The sequence below is a fragment of the Podarcis erhardii genome (assembly GCF_964252035.2).
Source record: "Podarcis erhardii genome assembly, chromosome: 4".
In the NCBI taxonomy this organism is placed as follows: Eukaryota; Metazoa; Chordata; class Lepidosauria; order Squamata; family Lacertidae; genus Podarcis; species Podarcis erhardii.
In genome coordinates, this window is record NC_138508.1 from 60339312 (window position 1) to 60357775 (window position 18464).

The window sequence follows — 18464 nt, forward strand, 5'->3', positions numbered from 1 at the left end:
TGGTCTCCAGGCTGGCACCTCTCCTCATATTTGCGTGGTGAGTTCCCGCCCCCCACCAGGATAAATAAAGACACAAGACACCATAATTTAAGGTTAAATGGGCGAATTAGGCCACAACTTTATTGAATTCAGGAATGAGAGGCATTGGCTTAGGCATTGGTCCTATCGACTATCCGGCTCCAGCTCATTTGCTGGAGACACGGGAAGGGTTAACACCATAGAGGGGGAGTCTCCTGCTGAGGCACGTCAACTAGGAGCTCAACTAGGAGCTCCCCCGGGTCACTGCTCGGGGATGTGCCTTTGGCCCACACCTCCATAGGCTTTGGACAGGGCCACGCCCCCCAGAGTCCTTTATCGGACCACCCTTCGTTCACTGGGGGGAGGTGATGGCGTTCCTCCCCCCCCACATCCTCTTAACCCCTTCTTACCAATGCCTAACCGCCACACGAGCAATCGCTCGCCGCCAATACTCTCATGCCTGAAACCAATCCCTTATCCCCTTTGCTATATCCATCAGCCAAATATCATTTCCAGCATCCGAGAGATGCACGCCATCAGCCAAATATCATTTCCCGGATCCGAAAGATGCACGCCATCAAGCCGGTTGAGGGCCTCACAGTTGAAACGTATGCCTGGGTGGTCAATGACCCTCCCACCCAGGGCTGCCACTCTACACACCACCGCCCGATCCAAGGCTTTCCTAGCCCTATTTATGGCTATCGGGCACCTGCAATCTCTCCAAACCTGCCTCTCCATCAACGAGGCCCAAATCAAAATAATAGTGACGTTTGGGTAAGAGGCCTTAAGTTCCTCAAAGTCACTAAAGATATGCCACATCAAGTCGACTGCCTTTCTGTAAGCTAACTCATTTTCACCTAATTGGATAACTAAAGCATCTGGGGGGGCCCTCCGCTGCCGCTCTGGCCCTAATAGCGGGCAACATTTCGGCCCAGCGCATTCCCCTCCAAGAGATCCAAGATATATTGATGTAGTTAAGGTGCGGCCCGAGACCGGAATTGATGGCGCGGACCCTGGCCCAATGCACAATGCTGTGCCCGATTATTCAGATGCCGCCCTCATAGCTCCTGCACCCTAGGTCCCCGTTAACGGCATGGTTTCTATCCCAGTGGACGGTGCAGGGCCTATACTCCAAATATGCACCACAACGTCACCTGAAAGCAAAAGAAGGTAACAAAGCCAGGTCAGGTATACTGTGAACAATCACAAGGTCTTACGAATATATCCTTTATATGCATCAGACTTCCCTTAATGCATCAGACTTCCACTTCCCCCACGTCCTTCATCCTTTCAGCTGAGAGTCCCAAATGCACTGCTGTGGTGGCGGCCCCAATCCAAAAGGAGTTAACCGCAAATTCAGCTGAGGGTAAACCGCAGGCAGCAATCGCCCTTCGCATAACGCGCGTGGACTGATGCCGTGCAAGGCCGGAGCCATCCCAGTGTTTGAGGAATGGACCTGAGACAGTTGGTCTCACGTACATGAAATGTTTAGTGTCCTTTACTGCTGATCGGTTTTGGAACATTAGACATGCAGGACTAAATTGGATCTGAACAAGGTCAGGTCTCTCAAACTACCCCAGGCAGCGGGATCTGGTTGGCCCTTACAAACCACTTCGCCCCTGCGCATAGCGCCAAAGGCCTTGTCCTCGGACCAACAACTGGGCCTTGTCCTCAGACCAACAGATACTTCTTAATTTTTTATTGTATTTTATTTTTATATTATTATTATTATTATTATTATTATTATTATTATTATTATACTTTTATTTATTTATTTATTTATTTTGGAATTGGCATAGAATGTCATAAGTTAAGGGGGCTAGCCGGCGAAAAGAGGGCGAGCCCCCTCTGCGCTGGCCCTAAATAGGGCAGTCCATGCCCCCCCTCCCGGCCAGCCAATTGGCTGGGGGGAAGACGCGGCCGGGATTCCCCTACCCTTGCGGGGGCTGAAACCAGCCCCCGCTCATGTGGGGGTGGGCGTGAAGCCCGCAACCCCATCTCCTGGGCAGGCCGGAAGTGACTTTGTGACTTAAGTGTGTAGCAGTGATGTCTTGCACAGAAAGGCATCAGCATTAGCCTTCAAACAGCTGCTAGTAGTCAGTTTACCTTGACCTATTAAGTCTTCTTTGTCTTGGGCCCAGCAGGCCAATCAAACACTTCTCTCTCTCTCTCTCTCTCTCTCTCTCAAGATTTGCCCTACCCTACTAAAAATCTAATATCATTTCAAGGGGGAACGTCTGTGAAGGAGCAGATCAAGGCTGTCTTCTTTCTTTAGAGACAGGTCTTCCAAGTATGGCTTTTGTTGCACTTCGATTGTTTTTAGATAGTACAAATTCACTCATTCAACAGGGATTATGTATATAAAATGCAATCAGATTCAGTCGTTCAACAGAGATTATGTATATAAAATACAATCAGAATCTATCAGGTCCTTGACTGTTCTGAATTTTAAAGAAACAGGAAATACATTCAGGCTCCTCGCAACAATTTGTCACTGCCCCAAGGATATACTGAAGCAGAAACACCCTCCCATGTTCCTAGTGAGATGTGCCTTGTTGTCTGGATAAGCCCCAAAATGGTTGGTGTGTTGGACAGTGGGTGTAGGATTGCATCCCAAAACCATCCACATATAGGAGCTGGGAGAAAATCCAGTAGGGTTTTCTGCCCTGTTCCATCTGACGTGCAGCTTGACCTGTCCTCTGTAAGTGTCCTTGAGAGTTTTGAGAGTTCTCATCGGATGTCTTTCTATTAATCTGTAATCTTGAACCTTTCGTGCACTTATCAGAGTGGGAAGTGGAAGGACCCCCAGCTTCTCGTTCCCTACTTTCACAATCCACTCCCCTTCTGTGTGGTTTTAGAATTTGCTGTTGAGATGCATTTGTTTTTATGAAATTCCTAATTCCCTTCACAGTAACAAATGCATGTGCTTGGAATGAGCTGCCATCTCACTCAGATTCACATTGATGTGGCTACACATGCTGAAAAGCCACGACTCTTCATGCCAGACTACTTATGCCTTTCATTTCCCCCCAACCTGGTGCCCTCCAGATGTTTTGAATTAAAACTCATTAGCCCCAGCCAGGAGTTGTAGTCCAAAACACATTTGTGGCTGGCAGGACAGGGCTGTGTGGCTTCCAAACGCTGCACTTCACTGCCAGTTACTGAGAAGAGGAGCGGCAAGGCGTGTGTGTGTGTGTGTGTGTGTGTGTGTGTGTGTGGTGTGGGTTGCAGCATCAGGAACATCTGCATCCACACTGAGCTCTCCTGCCGCCTTGTCCCTCCCTCTTGCAGCTGCAACTGCCAAACACATCTGGAGGGAGCAGGTTTGGCTGCATTTGACCCACTGGCTTCCCCTCCTCCATTTTCCCATTTCCTCAGTGAAATAACCTATTGTTATCAATTCATATATTTGCATACTGCTTAATAGTAAATCAGTTTCTAAGCAGTTTACAAAATAACAAATGACAGCATGTATATATATAACAAACAACGAACCTGGAAAAACTAGTATTATACAATACAAAACGACAACACGGTGCCATATAAAACAAAATCTACTCAAAGCAAAAACCCAGCAGCACGTTTTGGAAAAAATCTTAAGAGTCTGGGACTGCTTCCCTCTTCAGCCTTCCTCTTGCCATTTTCACTTTGTGATTGGCAGCTGTGTGTGTTAAGAGTTAGGAAGATGAATGTGACTTTTTAAATGGGCAGTTTTCAAGCAGCTTGTGGGGGGGCAGGTCTCACCTTAAAAGTTGGGCATCATAGAAGTGTCTTCAATTACCGTATTTTTCGCTCTATAAGACGCACCAGACCACAAGAGGCACCTAGTTTTTGGAGGAGGAAAACAAGAAAAAAAATATTCTGAATCTCAGAAGCCAGAACAACAAGAGGGATCGCTGTGCAGCAAAAGCAGCGATCCCTCTTGCTGTTCTGGCTTCTGGGATAGCTGCACAGCCTGCATTCGCTCCATAAGACGCACACGCATTTCCCCTTACTTTTTAGGAGGGAAAAAGTGAGTCTTATAGAGCAAAAAATACGGTAACCCCACCCCAAGGAACTAGACTTATTCATAGGAAAGTATACATACTCTACTTACTTACAACCATGTATGACTCGTTTTATATATTGGTATATTTAATACAAATTTATTTTTCTAGGCAATACTACTCCATTTACTATTCCTCTCATGATGATAATAATAATAACAACAACAACAATAATAATAATAATAATAATAATAATATATATATATATATATATATATATATATATATATATATATGAGATCCTGTTGCATTAAGTGCCCTCACAATCCATGTTAATATCTCTGCACAGCAATCATGATGGCAGATAGATTTAGCCCATTTTCCTTTAAGAGAGGAACATGGCAAAACGTCTTTGTGTTCTTTTCTTACGGTAGGTCTGGTGGCTCATGAGCCGACATCCTGTAACAGCTAATTTTTAAGAGAGGAGCGAGGTGGGACATTGCCACTAGGTTACACCTAACCTAATGTTCTTCAGGGGAAACCTTGCACTGAGATATTAAAAACCGCCAACCGAATCAAGAGGTCACTCATGTCATGTGAAATATCTTGTCCGGAAAATGGACCAGGGCAATTCAGCTAGTGGTGTGTGTAGAGCTTCATGGGAAGGGCTTAGCTTGAGAAACTTGTTTTGGATGCCAGGGGCATGGGAAGTTGTAATTAAAGGTATGGCATCTGAGCATATGCAGAGTGTCTTTCCCTTTGCGCCCAGTGACTTCCCTCTCCTACTATATATATTTGGATTCTAGATCAAAAGGTTCCGCTTCCCCACAGCTTAAACTATGGTGAACTGCATCCCACTCGCACGACCATGGCTCAATTTCTGCTTCTGTATGGATATTTAACTTCTCTGCAACCTGATATTGAAGCTGCCCTGTCCTCTTTGATGCCCCAAAAGACCACTGTGCTTCTTTGGTGCTTGGTAGCTGCTGCAGATTACCGTATTTTCCCCTCTATAACACGCAGATTTTTTCTCCTAAAAAGGAAGGGGAAATGTCTGTGCGTGTTATAGACCGAATGTGTGGTCCCTGGAGCCGAAAAACCAGGCAAAAATCAAATCGAGACGCTTCAAGGAAAAGGGAAAACTGAAAAGAGGAAGCGGCTGCTTTCCTGCATTCTGCCTCAGGGTCTTACTGCCCACCCTCCTCTTTTTCGTTGCTGTGTTTGCTGAAACGGAACAAAGAGCAGGGAAAGCCCCTCCCCTCCAGGCAAGCTCCGGTGCTGCTGGGGGAGAGGGAGAGAGAGAGGGGGGGAGGGAGAGAGAGAGGGGGGAGGGAGAGAGAGGGGGGGAGGGAGAGAGAGAGAGAGAGAGAGATGGCTGGCTTGGGTGGGGGGAAACTTTTGCCTTTCTTTCCTCCAACCCGTTAAATCCCTCTCCTGCATTCTTAGCCAGCTGCTTCTCTGCACACCCCTCTAATGTCCCTTCTTTGTTTTTCCTTCGCTCCCCACTTAAAATGTGGTTACAAAGCATAGATCCACATGGATCCTCAGGATCTTTGCATTGGGTCACCCCAAATTCACCATCAGATCACATAGCATGTACATGGCTACAGCCTGCCCCCCCAAAATCACGCACCCACTGTTGCCTGGGGCTGCAATGGTGCAAAAATGTGGTTAAAAAGCATGGATCCACATGGATCCTCAGGATCTTTGCATTGGGTCACCCCAAATTCACCATCAGATCACATAGCATGTCCATGGCTACAGCCTGCCCCCCCAAAATCACGCACCCACTGTTGCTTGGGGCTGCAATGGTGCAAAAATGTGGTTACAAAGCATGGATCCACAGGGATTCTCAGGATCTTTGCATTGGGTCTGTGATGGGATAGTGAGCTGCTTGTGCGTAAAAGCTTGATCCCTCTGGGGTTTGGCTGGTCATCCAAACCGATGCACTAACGGAGCCCCCAAAGCATGACTCCGTCAGTCGCTGGTAGAATCTGACAGTGGGCGTCTACGGAATTTACGCCAACATAAAAGCTCTTTGACAGACATGCGCTTTCGAGACTCTCTGCGTGACAGTTTCCGGCGAAGGGTGGGCGTTCCCAACGGGGGTCCCGTTACCTCTCCACTACTCTCACTGGAAGCATCCCAGAGCCTCCCCTCCGCTGTGACTCCTGCACTCCCCCTGCTGGTTCCCTCTTCTACTGCAGATTCTCTCCTATTCTCCTGTAGCCTGTCCACCACCTGTCTCTCCGATGGCAGTTCCCTGACATCCACCTCCCCCCCAGGGCCCCCTTCACCCCCTCCCGCCTCCTCTCCCACTGGCGGTGAGGGCGGAAAGCCCCTGAAGGAACTCTCCTCGTCGTCCGAGGATTCTAACACTTCCGGCCACGGCGTACCGTCTCTCTCCCCGTCTTCCTCTTCTTCGTCGGAGTCGGCTTCTTCACCCACCCCTGACTCTGGGAACCCTTCAAACTCTCCTTCCTCATCGGTGGTCCCATCAAAACTCCCTGGTAACCAACCACATGGTTTTGTGCTGTCCAAAATGTCCCGCTGTGGGGCTGTCATGCAACTGCTTGAGTACTCTGCCCCTCAGTTCCCCGTCGGGTATGTACAGTGCCCCTTTGTAATACAACGCCCCGTTCTTTTCTTCGAACCCCCCTGTGCTCTCCTCTGTCCTCCGGAGCTCTCTGAGTTTCTCTTGGGCGTATTCATCGTTCTCCGTACCCTCTATCAGTTCCCTCTGCCCCACCAATGCCGCCCCACACACCCAGCGGTCTTCAGGGATTACATGCCTTGCCTCAGGCGCTCCCTCCCCCTCTAAGTACTCAGGTTTCCTGGAAAGAGCGTCCGCCCTCACGTTCTCGGAGCCGGGCACGTAACGAATCTCAAAGTGGAATTTGGAGAACTCCTGGGCCCATCTCACTTGTCTCTGGTTCAGCACTCGGGCTGTTCTCCAGTATTCCAGATTTTTGTGGTCAGTTCGGACTTGAACCTTGTGCTGCGCCCCAATCAGCAAGTGCCGCCATTTCCGGAATGCTTCATGAATGGCGAGCAGTTCTCGGTCGTACACTGTGTAGTTCCTCTCTGATTTGTTCAACTTCCGCGAGAAGAATGCACACGGTCTCCATTCAGACGTATCTTTTCCCGGCTGGAGAAGAACGGCCCCCACCGCTCGGTCTGACGCGTCAGTCTCCACTCTCATTGGTTGTTGTAGATCCACGTGCAAGAGTTGCTCTTCCGACGCAAACGCCTGCTTTAAGCGTTCGAACGCTTGTTGCGCTTCTCCCGTCCAAACAAATTTCTTTTTGCTACTAAGACAATCCGTGATGGGCGCTGTTAAATGGGCAAAGTTTTTGATGAACTTCCTATAGAAGTTTCCGAAGCCCAGGAACCTTTGCACGTCCTTCTTGGTCTTTGGTGTTTTCCATTCCAGTACCGCTTGAACCTTGCTGGGATCCATGGCCAATCCCTTGTCAGACAACCGGTACCCCAGGAATTCCACCTCCTTGGTATGAAACTGACACTTCTCCAGTTTCACCCACAGCCGGTTTTCTCGCAGCTTGCTCAGTACCTCTCTTACATCTCGCACATGCTGCTCCTCATTGTCTGAGTACACCAGAACGTCATCTAAGAACGCTACGCAGTTCTTGTAGAGCAGTGGCCCCAGGACGTGATTCATGAATGATTGAAAACAGGCGGAGCCCCCTTGTAATCCGAAAGGCATAACGGTGTACTCAAAGGCCCCCAAGGGGGTGAACATAGTGGTCTTCCACTCATCCCCCTTTCTCACACGTATCAAGTTATATGCCCCCCTAAGGTCCAGCTTGGTAAAAATTTTCCCTTTTCTCACCCGTGTTAGAATGTCATCAATTCTGGGCATAGGGAAAGTCACTGGTTCTGACACTGCATTTAGGGCCCTGAAATCACATACAAGCCTGGGCCTGCCTGTGTTTTTTTTGTCCACAAAGAACACTGGGCTGCCCCCCACCGCTCGTGACTCTCTGATGAAACCTCGCTTGAGATTCTTGTCAATGAACTCCCTTAACTCCTGCATCTCACTGTCTGACATTGCATACAGCTTGCCCACTGGCAATTGTGCTCCTGGGAGTAAGGTAATTTGACAATCAAAGGGTCTGTGCGGGGGCAGTTTATCTGCTTCTTTTTCGCTGAATACGTCAAGCAAGTCAGCGTATTGTGGTGGCACCCTCCCTTTGTCCATCACTTCCATCCCTGCTAGAGTGCCCCTGGCGCCTGCCTGAGCCTCTCCCTCCTTGCAGTGTTCTAGGCAATGTGCTGATCCAAAGGAAACCACTCTCTGATGCCAGCCTACTAGCGGATCGTGTAGCGCCAGCCAGCTCATACCCAAGATAATAGGAGCTCCTCCCAAGGTGGCTACGTTAAACGCTATCAGTTCGGTGTGTCGTGCCACCCTCATTATCATTGGTACAGTCTGTTGGCTCACTTCTCCTCCCAACAGCTCCCTCCCATCAATCGTGGTAACCTGCAAAGGCTTACTCAATGGGATAGTCTGTATTTGGTGTGCAGCTGCAAACTCTTTGCTCATGAAATTACATGAGCTACCTGAATCCAATAGCGCCTTTATCTTCAGTGGGTGTCCGTTTGCCAGTTCCAGCAACACCTCTATCACAAGCGCTGGTCTTGGAGGTTCCGGCGTGGGCACATTCATTACTCCCTGGCCTGGCTGCTGTGCCCTGATGTTGGCAACCAGGCGTTGGCTTTTACTGGCTCCGTGATTTCTTCTTCCTCCTTCCCCCCAACAGTTCCCGCCATCCCTTGCCATTCCTTCCTTTGCGGACAGACTCTGGCAAAGTGACCTGGCTGTTGGCAGAGATAGCATCTCTTGCCGCTCTTTCCCTCCTTCTTCCGCCCTTCACTGGTGTTTGAAACTGCGCGCGCGCGCGCTGTTCCAAGTTCCATCGGCTCTGCTGGCGGGAAAGGCTGCTCCGGAATCTCTGGAATGCGGAAGTCCTTCCAACGTTCCCCCTTTCCTTCCCGCTTTTCCATAGCTCTAGCTTCCTGGCGTGCGCCAATGGACAGCGCTGATTTAGTCAGCTGATCCATAGACTCCGCCCTAGGCGCCCGGGAAAGTTCATCTTTCACTGCCGGAGAGAGACCTTCTTCAAACAGCATTTGAATAGGTTCACTAGCAAGGTCCCACCCAAGTCTATGAATCAGCATGGTGAACTCAGTCCAGTACTCACGTACAGATCGGCTCCCCTGTTTACACGCCATTAACTGCCTGCGCACCACTCCCTGCTCGATCTCGCTGGAAAACATCAAGTCCATGGCGCGGAAAAACTTCATTGTGTCCTTTAAGATTTCATTATTGGCTGCCATCAGGGGCCGAACCCAGTCCCTCGCCCCTCCCTCTAGATGGCCAATCACGTACGCCACTCTAGAGTTCTCGTCGGGGAAGTCATCAAACAGTAGATTGAGAGCATATTGCATCTCTGTCCTAAAGGCTTGATAGTTCCGGGGATCCCCCCCAAATTTCTGCACCAGTCCAGGCACCCGTCTGGCAAGTGGGGTGGTTTTCCCCTTATCTGCATCTTGAGCCCTCCTCTCCTCGAGCCTCGCCGTTTGCAGTGCCAGCTGGACCTCCAACGCCCTGTACCTTTGTTCCAGGCTTGGATCTGCACCAGCTCCCGCTCCTGCTCCTCCGGTTCCGGATGGTTCGCTCATGATGCCTTCTGCTTGCACAAGCTGCTTTCAAAGACTGTCAGATTGCTGTGATGGGATAGTGAGCTGCTTGTGCGTAAAAGCTTGATCCCTCTGGGGTTTGGCTGGTCATCCAAACCGATGCACTAACGGAGCCCCCAAAGCATGACTCCGTCAGTCGCTGGTAGAATCTGACAGTGGGCGTCTACGGAATTTACGCCAACATAAAAGCTCTTTGACAGACATGCGCTTTCGAGACTCTCTGCGTGACAGTTTCCGGCGAAGGGTGGGCGTTCCCAACGGGGGTCCCGTTACCTCTCCACTACTCTCACTGGAAGCATCCCAGAGCCTCCCCTCCGCTGTGACTCCTGCACTCCCCCTGCTGGTTCCCTCTTCTACTGCAGATTCTCTCCTATTCTCCTGTAGCCTGTCCACCACCTGTCTCTCCGATGGCAGTTCCCTGACAGGGTCACCCCAAATTCACCATCAGATCACATAGCATGTCCATGGCTACAGCCTGCACCAAAAAAATCACGCACCCACTGTTGCCTGGGGCTGCAATGGTGCAAAAACGTGGTTACAAAGCATGGATCCACAGGGATTCTCAGGATTTTTGCATTGGGTCACCCCAAATTCACCATCAGATCACATGTCTGTGGCCACAGCATGAAGCCCAAAAATGATACATCCACTGTTTCATTCAGAATGCTTTTTCCCTTGTTTTCCTCCTCTAAAAACGATGTGCGTGTTATGGTCAGGTGCGTGTTGTTATAGAGCGAAAAATACGGTAAATGAACCAGAAAAAAGATGGTGTTGTGCATGTAATCTCAACCATTAAGAAACTTAAAATGAGTTTACCTAGCTATGTGGTCCAATATTAACTAGTCTTATATTTACTTTAAGGTGGCTTTATTATTACTTGCTGGATATATAAAATGTTTGCTAGTATAATCTCTCCCTTGCCCCCTTGCTCCTGTTGTCGCTTTCCATTACTTCTAAGTTTGCTCCCCATTCAGTTTTTTGTAGCCTCTTTCCTGTCCTCTGGCTCTCATACACTAAGATGGAGCCTGTCAATGGGGTCAGGAAACCCAGACAACTTGGTTAGCCACTGGTTGGTGTGTGTGTGTGTGTGTGTGTGTTAAGAGAGATTGGGTTATGAAGCCTGAAGAGCAGCTGCTTCCTGTGCTGCCTGCCTGCAACAGCTGAGATAGGAAGCAGTTCTTGCAGGTCGTGAGGCTGGTGGGAGGATGAATGAAGCTACAGCCTAGGAAAGGCAGCTGCTGTTGAGAGTGATGTGATCTCTATAGGCAGGGAGCCGGGGAGTGACTGCAGTAGAACCGACTCTGTGTGCCGCAGCCGTAATGGGAACTCAGGCCAAGTCTTCCCCCAGAGGAATTGACATGAGCACAGCAGGGTCTTTCAGTATCTCCCCCTCTCTTAAGCCTGAGCAGGTGTGCATGCCTTGTGGTCTTGAGGTTCTCCTGATTTCTGTACCAGAAAAAAACCTGCTCTCTCGTTTAAAACTGGGAGCAAGCACTCGCTAGATCAGAGTTGCACGGATTTGCTGGATAAATTTTGCCCTTTCTAGAAGTGGCAAGGATTGGGATTTCTAAAGCGTTCCCCCAGTTCATAGGGGCATCCAGTTTTTGCTATCCTCAGCCCTGTTTTGCTGGTCACCAATCTAAATGGTTGCAGGCATCTCTCTGTCTCTGAATGGCATGATGCCCATATGCACTTCTGGGGGGAATTTGTGCAAAATACGCGTGTTGCTGCTTCATTGCACTGGTGTAGATGCTTTGCCAGGCCATTAAGGTTGTCTGCTTAGCTCCCTGTGCTGCTGCGTTTGCCTCCTATACAGCAAATGTGTGGAAGACAGTTGTATATTCAGTGCACAGCAGCCCTGAACAATTTGCCATTCCCAAACAAATGCAGCCCCCCAGCTCTGCATGCTGCCTGCCAATTTCTTCACAATCCCGTTTTTACTATCCTAGGCAAACAGCGAGAGCAGGAATTTTATTGTCTCCCTAGTTGGTGGCTTTCAAAACCTGTGCTGCTCTGCTTATAGCAATTCTGTATATAGCTCATAACTTCCTACTTTCTGTGCATTTGAAGCTTGACCTCAGCAAAAAATAAAAGTGTGTGTGTGTGACAATCTTAGGAATTATTGTGCATTTAGAGTTGGCATGTTATGTTCTCAAATAGCTCAGCTGGTAGAGCACGAGGTAGTTTTAGGATCATGGGTTCGAGCTGCATGTTGGGCAAAAGATGTTGGGCATTGCAAGGGGTTTGACTAGATGACCCTTGTGGTCCCTTCCAACTCTTATGATTCTATGAATTCAGGAATGTTGCTCTCCTAAGCTAGCTCCAGGTTTTTATGTGCAGGAAGGAGGCTGGCAGTAGAGTCTTCCAGTCCTATTTTGTTATCAGACATATGGGGAAAACTAAGAAAAAAAATTGTGAGTGTTGAAAGTGTTTCCCCTTGCATTTGTATCATCACAGCTAGCTTCATATTCAAGTCTAACACTGATGATTATGGCCACACACACACACACACACACACACCCTGTACACACACACACACACACACAGAGAGAGAGAGAGAGAGAGAGAGAGAGAGAGACACCACCATACATAGCCCTGTACAACAATTTTATTAAGTGACCTCAAGGTACCAAACATGGAAGTTGAATAGAATTCAGTGGTTGTTAAAAATGGGAATTTGTTTAAAAGATGAGATTGAAGTTACTTGGTCAAAGTGATCACAGTAGTGATTAATCGCTGTTGCCTATCTTTAAGGGAACATGCCATTTGATATCGTATGTCTATTCATTTGCCATGTAAGCTTTGTTTAATTCCTGAAGTTAACATTTGATTTTAAAATGTTGAGAAAAGCAATTAGTAGATGGTCACCCGCCATACATTATGATAAAGATAATGGTGTTTTTGCTTCAAATGGAAACAAAACGTGTCTCGGTACAGTATGTGAATTTGAAATGAAGGTGTCCTTTCCCCCTCTCTGCCCCCAGGCCTGTTCATGATGCTGTGGAAAATGATCACCTGGAAATTGTCCGATTACTACTTTCGTATGGTGCTGATCCAACGCTTGCAACGTACTCTGGTCGAACGATTGTGAAAATGACACACAGCGAACTAATGGAAACGTTTCTAACAGGTGTGCAACACTATTACTTTGTTTCTTTGTTTATGGAAGTCATCGGTCAGACTGCTAACCAGGGCAAGACAGTTGAAGCCTATAAAAGCAATTCTGGTATGACTGCAGTGGCTACCAATTAGTTTCTGGGTTCAGTTCAAAGTGCTTGTTTTTACTCAAGATCCCAGTACCCAAATTGCTGCTTCTCTGTCGAGGAACTTACCTGGGCCTGTGTTTGACATTTGAGGCAAACCTCTGAGGGAGGTGTGGAGGGTGGCAGCATGGGAACGGCCTTTTCATTGGTGGCTCCCTGCTTGTGGAATGCTGTCATAAGGGAGGCCTGCCTGGTGCTGTCAGTATCCATTTTTAGATGCTAGGCAAAAACATTTCTATCTGCTCAAGCTTTTGCCTCTTAATATGGAGGGTATTAGGTATATCTCTCTTTTTGCTCATCTTAGTGGATTGAGTTCATCTGCCATATACATGGTGTGCTCTTTAGGTTTTTATTTCTACTTTGTTTTAATGTTTGCTTTGCGATGTGAGTCTCTTTGGGTCATTTTTTGGTGAAAAACGCAACTAATAAATGCAACAGGTAAATAAATAATTTTCTACCAAAGTCGATGACTCATTTTAGGGAACAGCAATACAAACTCAGGCTGTAAAATTTAGTCCGTTAATTGGCTAGTTTAGAACAGAAATACAGGTCTTTTAGGACTTCAGAAGCACTGTTATGGAAACATAACCGCTATGTTATATAATAATATGCCATTGGATTTAGGCGGCAACCATCAATACATTTATGAGAGAGCAAGACCCAGGATTGTGCTGTTAGCTGCATTAAAAGATGCAATATCAACAGCTTGGTCTTGCTAGTAGGTCAAAGGGTCTTTTCCACCCATCTGGCAAAAGTGGTGAGGGTAAAATTACAATCCTTTGGGGCTCTGGTGGGATGAAATGCAAAATTCAGGGGAGTTTACAGCAAGAAGGCAGAGATTTACTATGGTCTATATGCTTCTTTTCCTTCCTGCCTATCAAAGCTTTATGCAGCTGGGAGTATTTGAACCATTTTCTACAGAGCAGCCCAGCTCACTGTAATAGGCTTTGTTTCCTTTCCTTTTTTAAAAAATAAAATAAAATCCTGCCTATTTCAAAATGTTACTTCCAAGGGTTACTTTTGAGGCAGTTAAGAATTAAAACAAAACAAAATAATAAAGCCTAATCAAAACCAGCAATAATAAATAAATAAATAACAAGCAGTATAAAATCAAAGAAAAGCCTGGAGCAATAAAACAAGGTACAAGCAGAAGGAATTGATACTCTGAAAGGTCAAATCAGATGCTGTTCAAAAGCCTAAGGAGCATGACTTGATATTGCCTGGTACCTAAAAGATAATAAGGAAGATGTTAAGCACATGTGCTGGGGAGTGACTTGCAAAGTTTGGGCACAACCACTGAAAAGGTCCCCTCTCTGGTAGCTACTCCTCTAACCTCAGAATAATGTAGGGATGTCTGGAAAAGTGTCTCTGAGGCTGGGTGAGTTCATATAGAGCACATGTAATCTATAGCAAGATTAATCTAAGGTCATTGTAGCCTCTATGTTCAGAGTCTGTTTTAGGAGTGTGCCAAATGAGAATGCCGAGGACAGGAATGGAAAAGGACAGAAGAGATAAGTAGGTGGAAACAGGAGAAGGGTTTTAGAAAGGAAGTAAGATGAGAGATAGTGTCTTATTTGGGCATCTGTAGTGGTCTGATCAATAAAACAGATTACATTGTATTTGAGAGCTTTGCAAAAGCAAAACTTCTTGGAGTATGAATAATGTGACGCTTTATGACAAGATTGTCTGCAAAACTTGCCGACATTTTGTTTTGACTAAATTTGTTGTTATTGTTGCTGCCCCTAGAGTACTTAACTGACCTGCAAGGTCGAAGTGTCGATGACCCTGGCTTATCCTGGGACTTCTATGGCAGCTCTGTGTGTGGTGAGCAAACATTCCTTTTTTGTATTATGCATGTTTTTTTTGTGTGTGGGTGGGTGTATAGGAGGTGCAGGTGGAAAGCCACGCAAGATGCACATTTTGCTGTATGTTTCACACTGGTTCTCATTTCTTTTTTTCTTTTTCTTTTTCTTTTTCTTTTAAATAGAGCCAAAGGGGGAAACAGGTTTTGACATCCTATCTAATCCACCTGGCTCAAGTGATGAGGATGAAGATGGTCTTAGTGACATCTTTGAGTTTGAATTTTCAGATGTACCTCTGTTGCCATGCTATAACATCCAAGTGTCTCTTTCTCAAGGGTAAGGAAATGGAGATGGTATAAATATTTGAGGTAGTTGTGAAGTCTTGTGATTTTCATGTAGCCTCTCCAAATGGGTTTTGTGATTCTTTTGTCATTGGTTTTGGTGGAAATGGGCTTTGGCTTGCATTTTTTATTTATATTCAGCTTCTGGAAGGGTACAATCCACCCACATTGCATTGTGCATCCCTCTTGATGATTTTGTGTGTCTGTATCTGCATGGATTGTGTGCTGATTTAGAGCTACATGCAGAACAAAATCCACTCCTGTATTTCAAACTGTTATTAAAGGTCCCCATTCCTGTCAACTGCCTACTTAAGAGTTCTTTTCACGTTTTTGCAAGGTCCAAGTAAAGTATACAGCATTGACTGCCTGACGTAGAGCTCTTTCTCATCAATATCACAAAAAAAGGGAATGTGGCCAGTTACGCAAATAATTACTGACATAATTGAAATGACTGAAGCCTTTGTGCCATCTTACTGGTAATTTGAACTTCTTTCTTTACTTTGTTCTATAGACCACGGAATTGGTTGCTGCTTTCTGACGCAGCAAAGAGGCTGAAAATGTCGCCCCGGATATTTCGTAGCAGTTTCCCAAGCGTGGAAGTTGTCAGCATCATGGAGGCGGAATTTTTCAAACAGGTATCTTTGAGTCAGCTGTTCTCTTGCCAAAAGGATCTAGAAGCTTTCAACCCGGAAGGCAAGGAAATGCTGGACTTGGTGGAATATACAAGTGAGCTACAGACTTTGCTGGGAGCTTCACTCGAGTGGTTGCATCCAGATGAGGATATGGATCATTGGTGAACTTCCAGGCCGCTTTAATGTACAGTTCTCTGTAAAGTTATGTCTTTATGTATATGTGTTAATGCCACCATTTCTGTAAATAAAGGACACTGTTAAATAAGATACCTTTGCTTTATATACATATTATAAATATATAAATAAATTCCAGATGGGTGGACTTTTGGAAGATTTCTTTTTCTTTTTTTTTTAGAGATGTCATTCAGTTTTTACAAATTGTTATATAATGTTCCTTTAAATGCACACAAACTTTGGTATAAATTTGTTTTTACTTGGGACTTTTTTTTAAATAAAGGAAGTGGTTTTGCTTCACACAAAGCTTTGGTTTCACAGGAGATGCCTGTGACAGGCAGTGTGATCAAAGTCATATGGTTGTCTTGGGAGACTGTATTGGGTAAGGCACTTCATAAAATTTTCATTTTTGTTTACAAAGTTGCCTGCTTTGGCCAGGTAAACCCTATTGAATATAATTCAATGGACTGTAATATAAATTTAAAACATATCCATGCGCATCAGCTAGTTGTGTGAACTTTTATATCTTAATTTAAAAGATGTGAAATTTAGTTTTCACAAGGCAAACTGGATTGTTTATATATATATATGTATGTTTAAACATTTGATGCTCTTTATTTAAAAGAAGACTTTGAACTATTTTTTCTGTATCTTGTAAAATATTGAAAACTAACATATGTTGAGGTTAAAACTGTACAGAAGCTAAATCTTTTCTGAATTGTGTGTTTATGTTTGAGAACCGTGTTTTAACTTTGTAAGTAAATTCTTCTGCCTTTGTATTTATATTTTACAAAAAAACCCTTAAAGGCAATAAAACTGTTGAAAACTATATTGAGGTAACTTGGTTTTGTGCATGACCCTCAAGTGAACTAGGAGCCCTATCCAACCCCAGCTGGCACCCATGCCTTCATAGGAGTAAAGCTGCACCAGAAATTTCCCATATCCCCCTAGCTGCTCCTTGTGGTACAGGTTTGTCTTCTAAAAACACCTTGTCACCATTTTGAATAGAGCAGAACTGGGCAGTGTTGCAGTTTCAAAACTGCTGGTACCTTTTAGCCTTTGTGCAGGTACCTTTTAGCCTTTGTTGTCAGAAGGCAGCAGCGGAGACAGGAAGTACTGCCGCCAGTGCCACGTTGCCAGGGCTGGAGTCAGATGCAGGTCAGCAATAAAAGAAGCAGATATCTGTTGTCAGTGAAGTTTTTTAACTATTCAAGGAAACGAACATGCACTAAGCATGCACCTAGTGGCCTCAGCAGCACTTCCTAACAGGGCTTGCCCCTAAGGAGCAATTGCCAGGACTGAAGGTCCTCACCTTCCACACCTCTCTAAGCTGCCTCCTCTCCTGGATGTTTCCCAAGCAGCCTCAGAACTGTGTCTGTGCACCTCTGGCTTCCATTCAGCTCTTTGCATTGCTCCGAGAGTTCTTGGAGACCAAGGGGGAGGGGAGTTTTTGGCAGCAGGAGCCCCTGAGCGGCAGCCCTTCCCCAACTAGTTGCTTGCAGGGTTGCCTTCCTTAATGGTACAGGTTATCTAGGATGTAAACATGTGCTTCTCTGTTTTACAGTGTACTTTACAGTGTACTAATTCAGGCTAAACGTAAGCTAACGGGAAACTTTACCTGGATTATTGGGTATTTCCATTGAAGCAGGGCTTAAGTTAAGAAAACCACGCAATTGGCTGTAGACTAGTCCCAGTGACTTCACTGTATTTATTTCAGATTACTGTATAGCTTGGTTGCTTCAGTGTTAGAGCAGAGGTAGCCAATGTGTTGCTCTCCACATCATAGAATTGTAGCATAGGAGCCAACTCCTAGGGGCTTTGGAGGGCTTTGCCCCCCACAAAATATTTGAGGGGGACAGCCCCCCCAAACTTGATGGGCATTGTCATTGAAATGGTGAACATGCACTGTGTCATGTGATTATGTGAGGTGGGGCTTACTTAGGCCTCCCCCAATATTTTATTCAAGTTGGCACCCTTGAATTATAGAGCTGGAAGGACCCCAAGGGTCATTTAGTCCCAACACCCTGTGGTGCAGGAATAAATGTTGTGAACTACAACCCCCATAACCCCCAGCCCGGCTGGTCAGTGGTAGGGGACTATGTGTGAGTTCACACCATTGGGAGGGCACCACATTGGCTATCTGACCTAGAGTATTATTTTTCTACAACTTAGTACGTAATTGCAGAAGCAGCGGTTTAAATCCGCTCTACAGGGTGAGCTCCCGTTGCTCTGTCCCAGCTCCTGCCAACCTAGGAATTTGAAAGCACACCAGTGCAAGTAGATAAATAGGTGGTTCTTCTTTGGCAATCACTCGTAGCCGAGTAAGATTGTCTTCTGTCAGGGGCTCAGGAGCAGAGGCACAGGGGAGAGAAGAAACGGAGAGCGAAGGGGAAGAATCTGAGGGCAGCGTAGGGGAGTATGACAGTGGCCCGAGAGATTCCATGAGTTTCTCCAGCGATTCAGAAGATTCCCAGAGGGGGGCGCCGATGGCCAGGGCAAGGGGGGTCCCAGGGGGGACGCACCAGAA

The 18464-nt window shown here is 46.4% G+C and overlaps 1 protein-coding gene across 9 annotated transcripts in view; it reads left to right on the forward strand.

The window, feature by feature from the left end:
• BCOR (BCL6 corepressor) overlaps positions 1-16766 on the forward strand; it is a 98259-nt gene extending 81493 nt beyond the window's left edge. For all 9 annotated transcript variants that reach the window (XM_081858852.1, XM_081858855.1, XM_081858849.1 and 6 more), the window contains 4 exons: positions 12710-12855; positions 14735-14812; positions 14976-15126; positions 15643-16766. In XM_081858852.1, coding sequence (XP_081714978.1) covers positions 12710-12855; positions 14735-14812; positions 14976-15126; positions 15643-15928 — 661 coding nt within the window. In that variant the 3' untranslated portion in view covers positions 15929-16766. The remainder of the gene's footprint in view (positions 1-12709; positions 12856-14734; positions 14813-14975; positions 15127-15642) is intronic.
• Positions 16767-18464: the final 1698 nt, after the last annotated feature.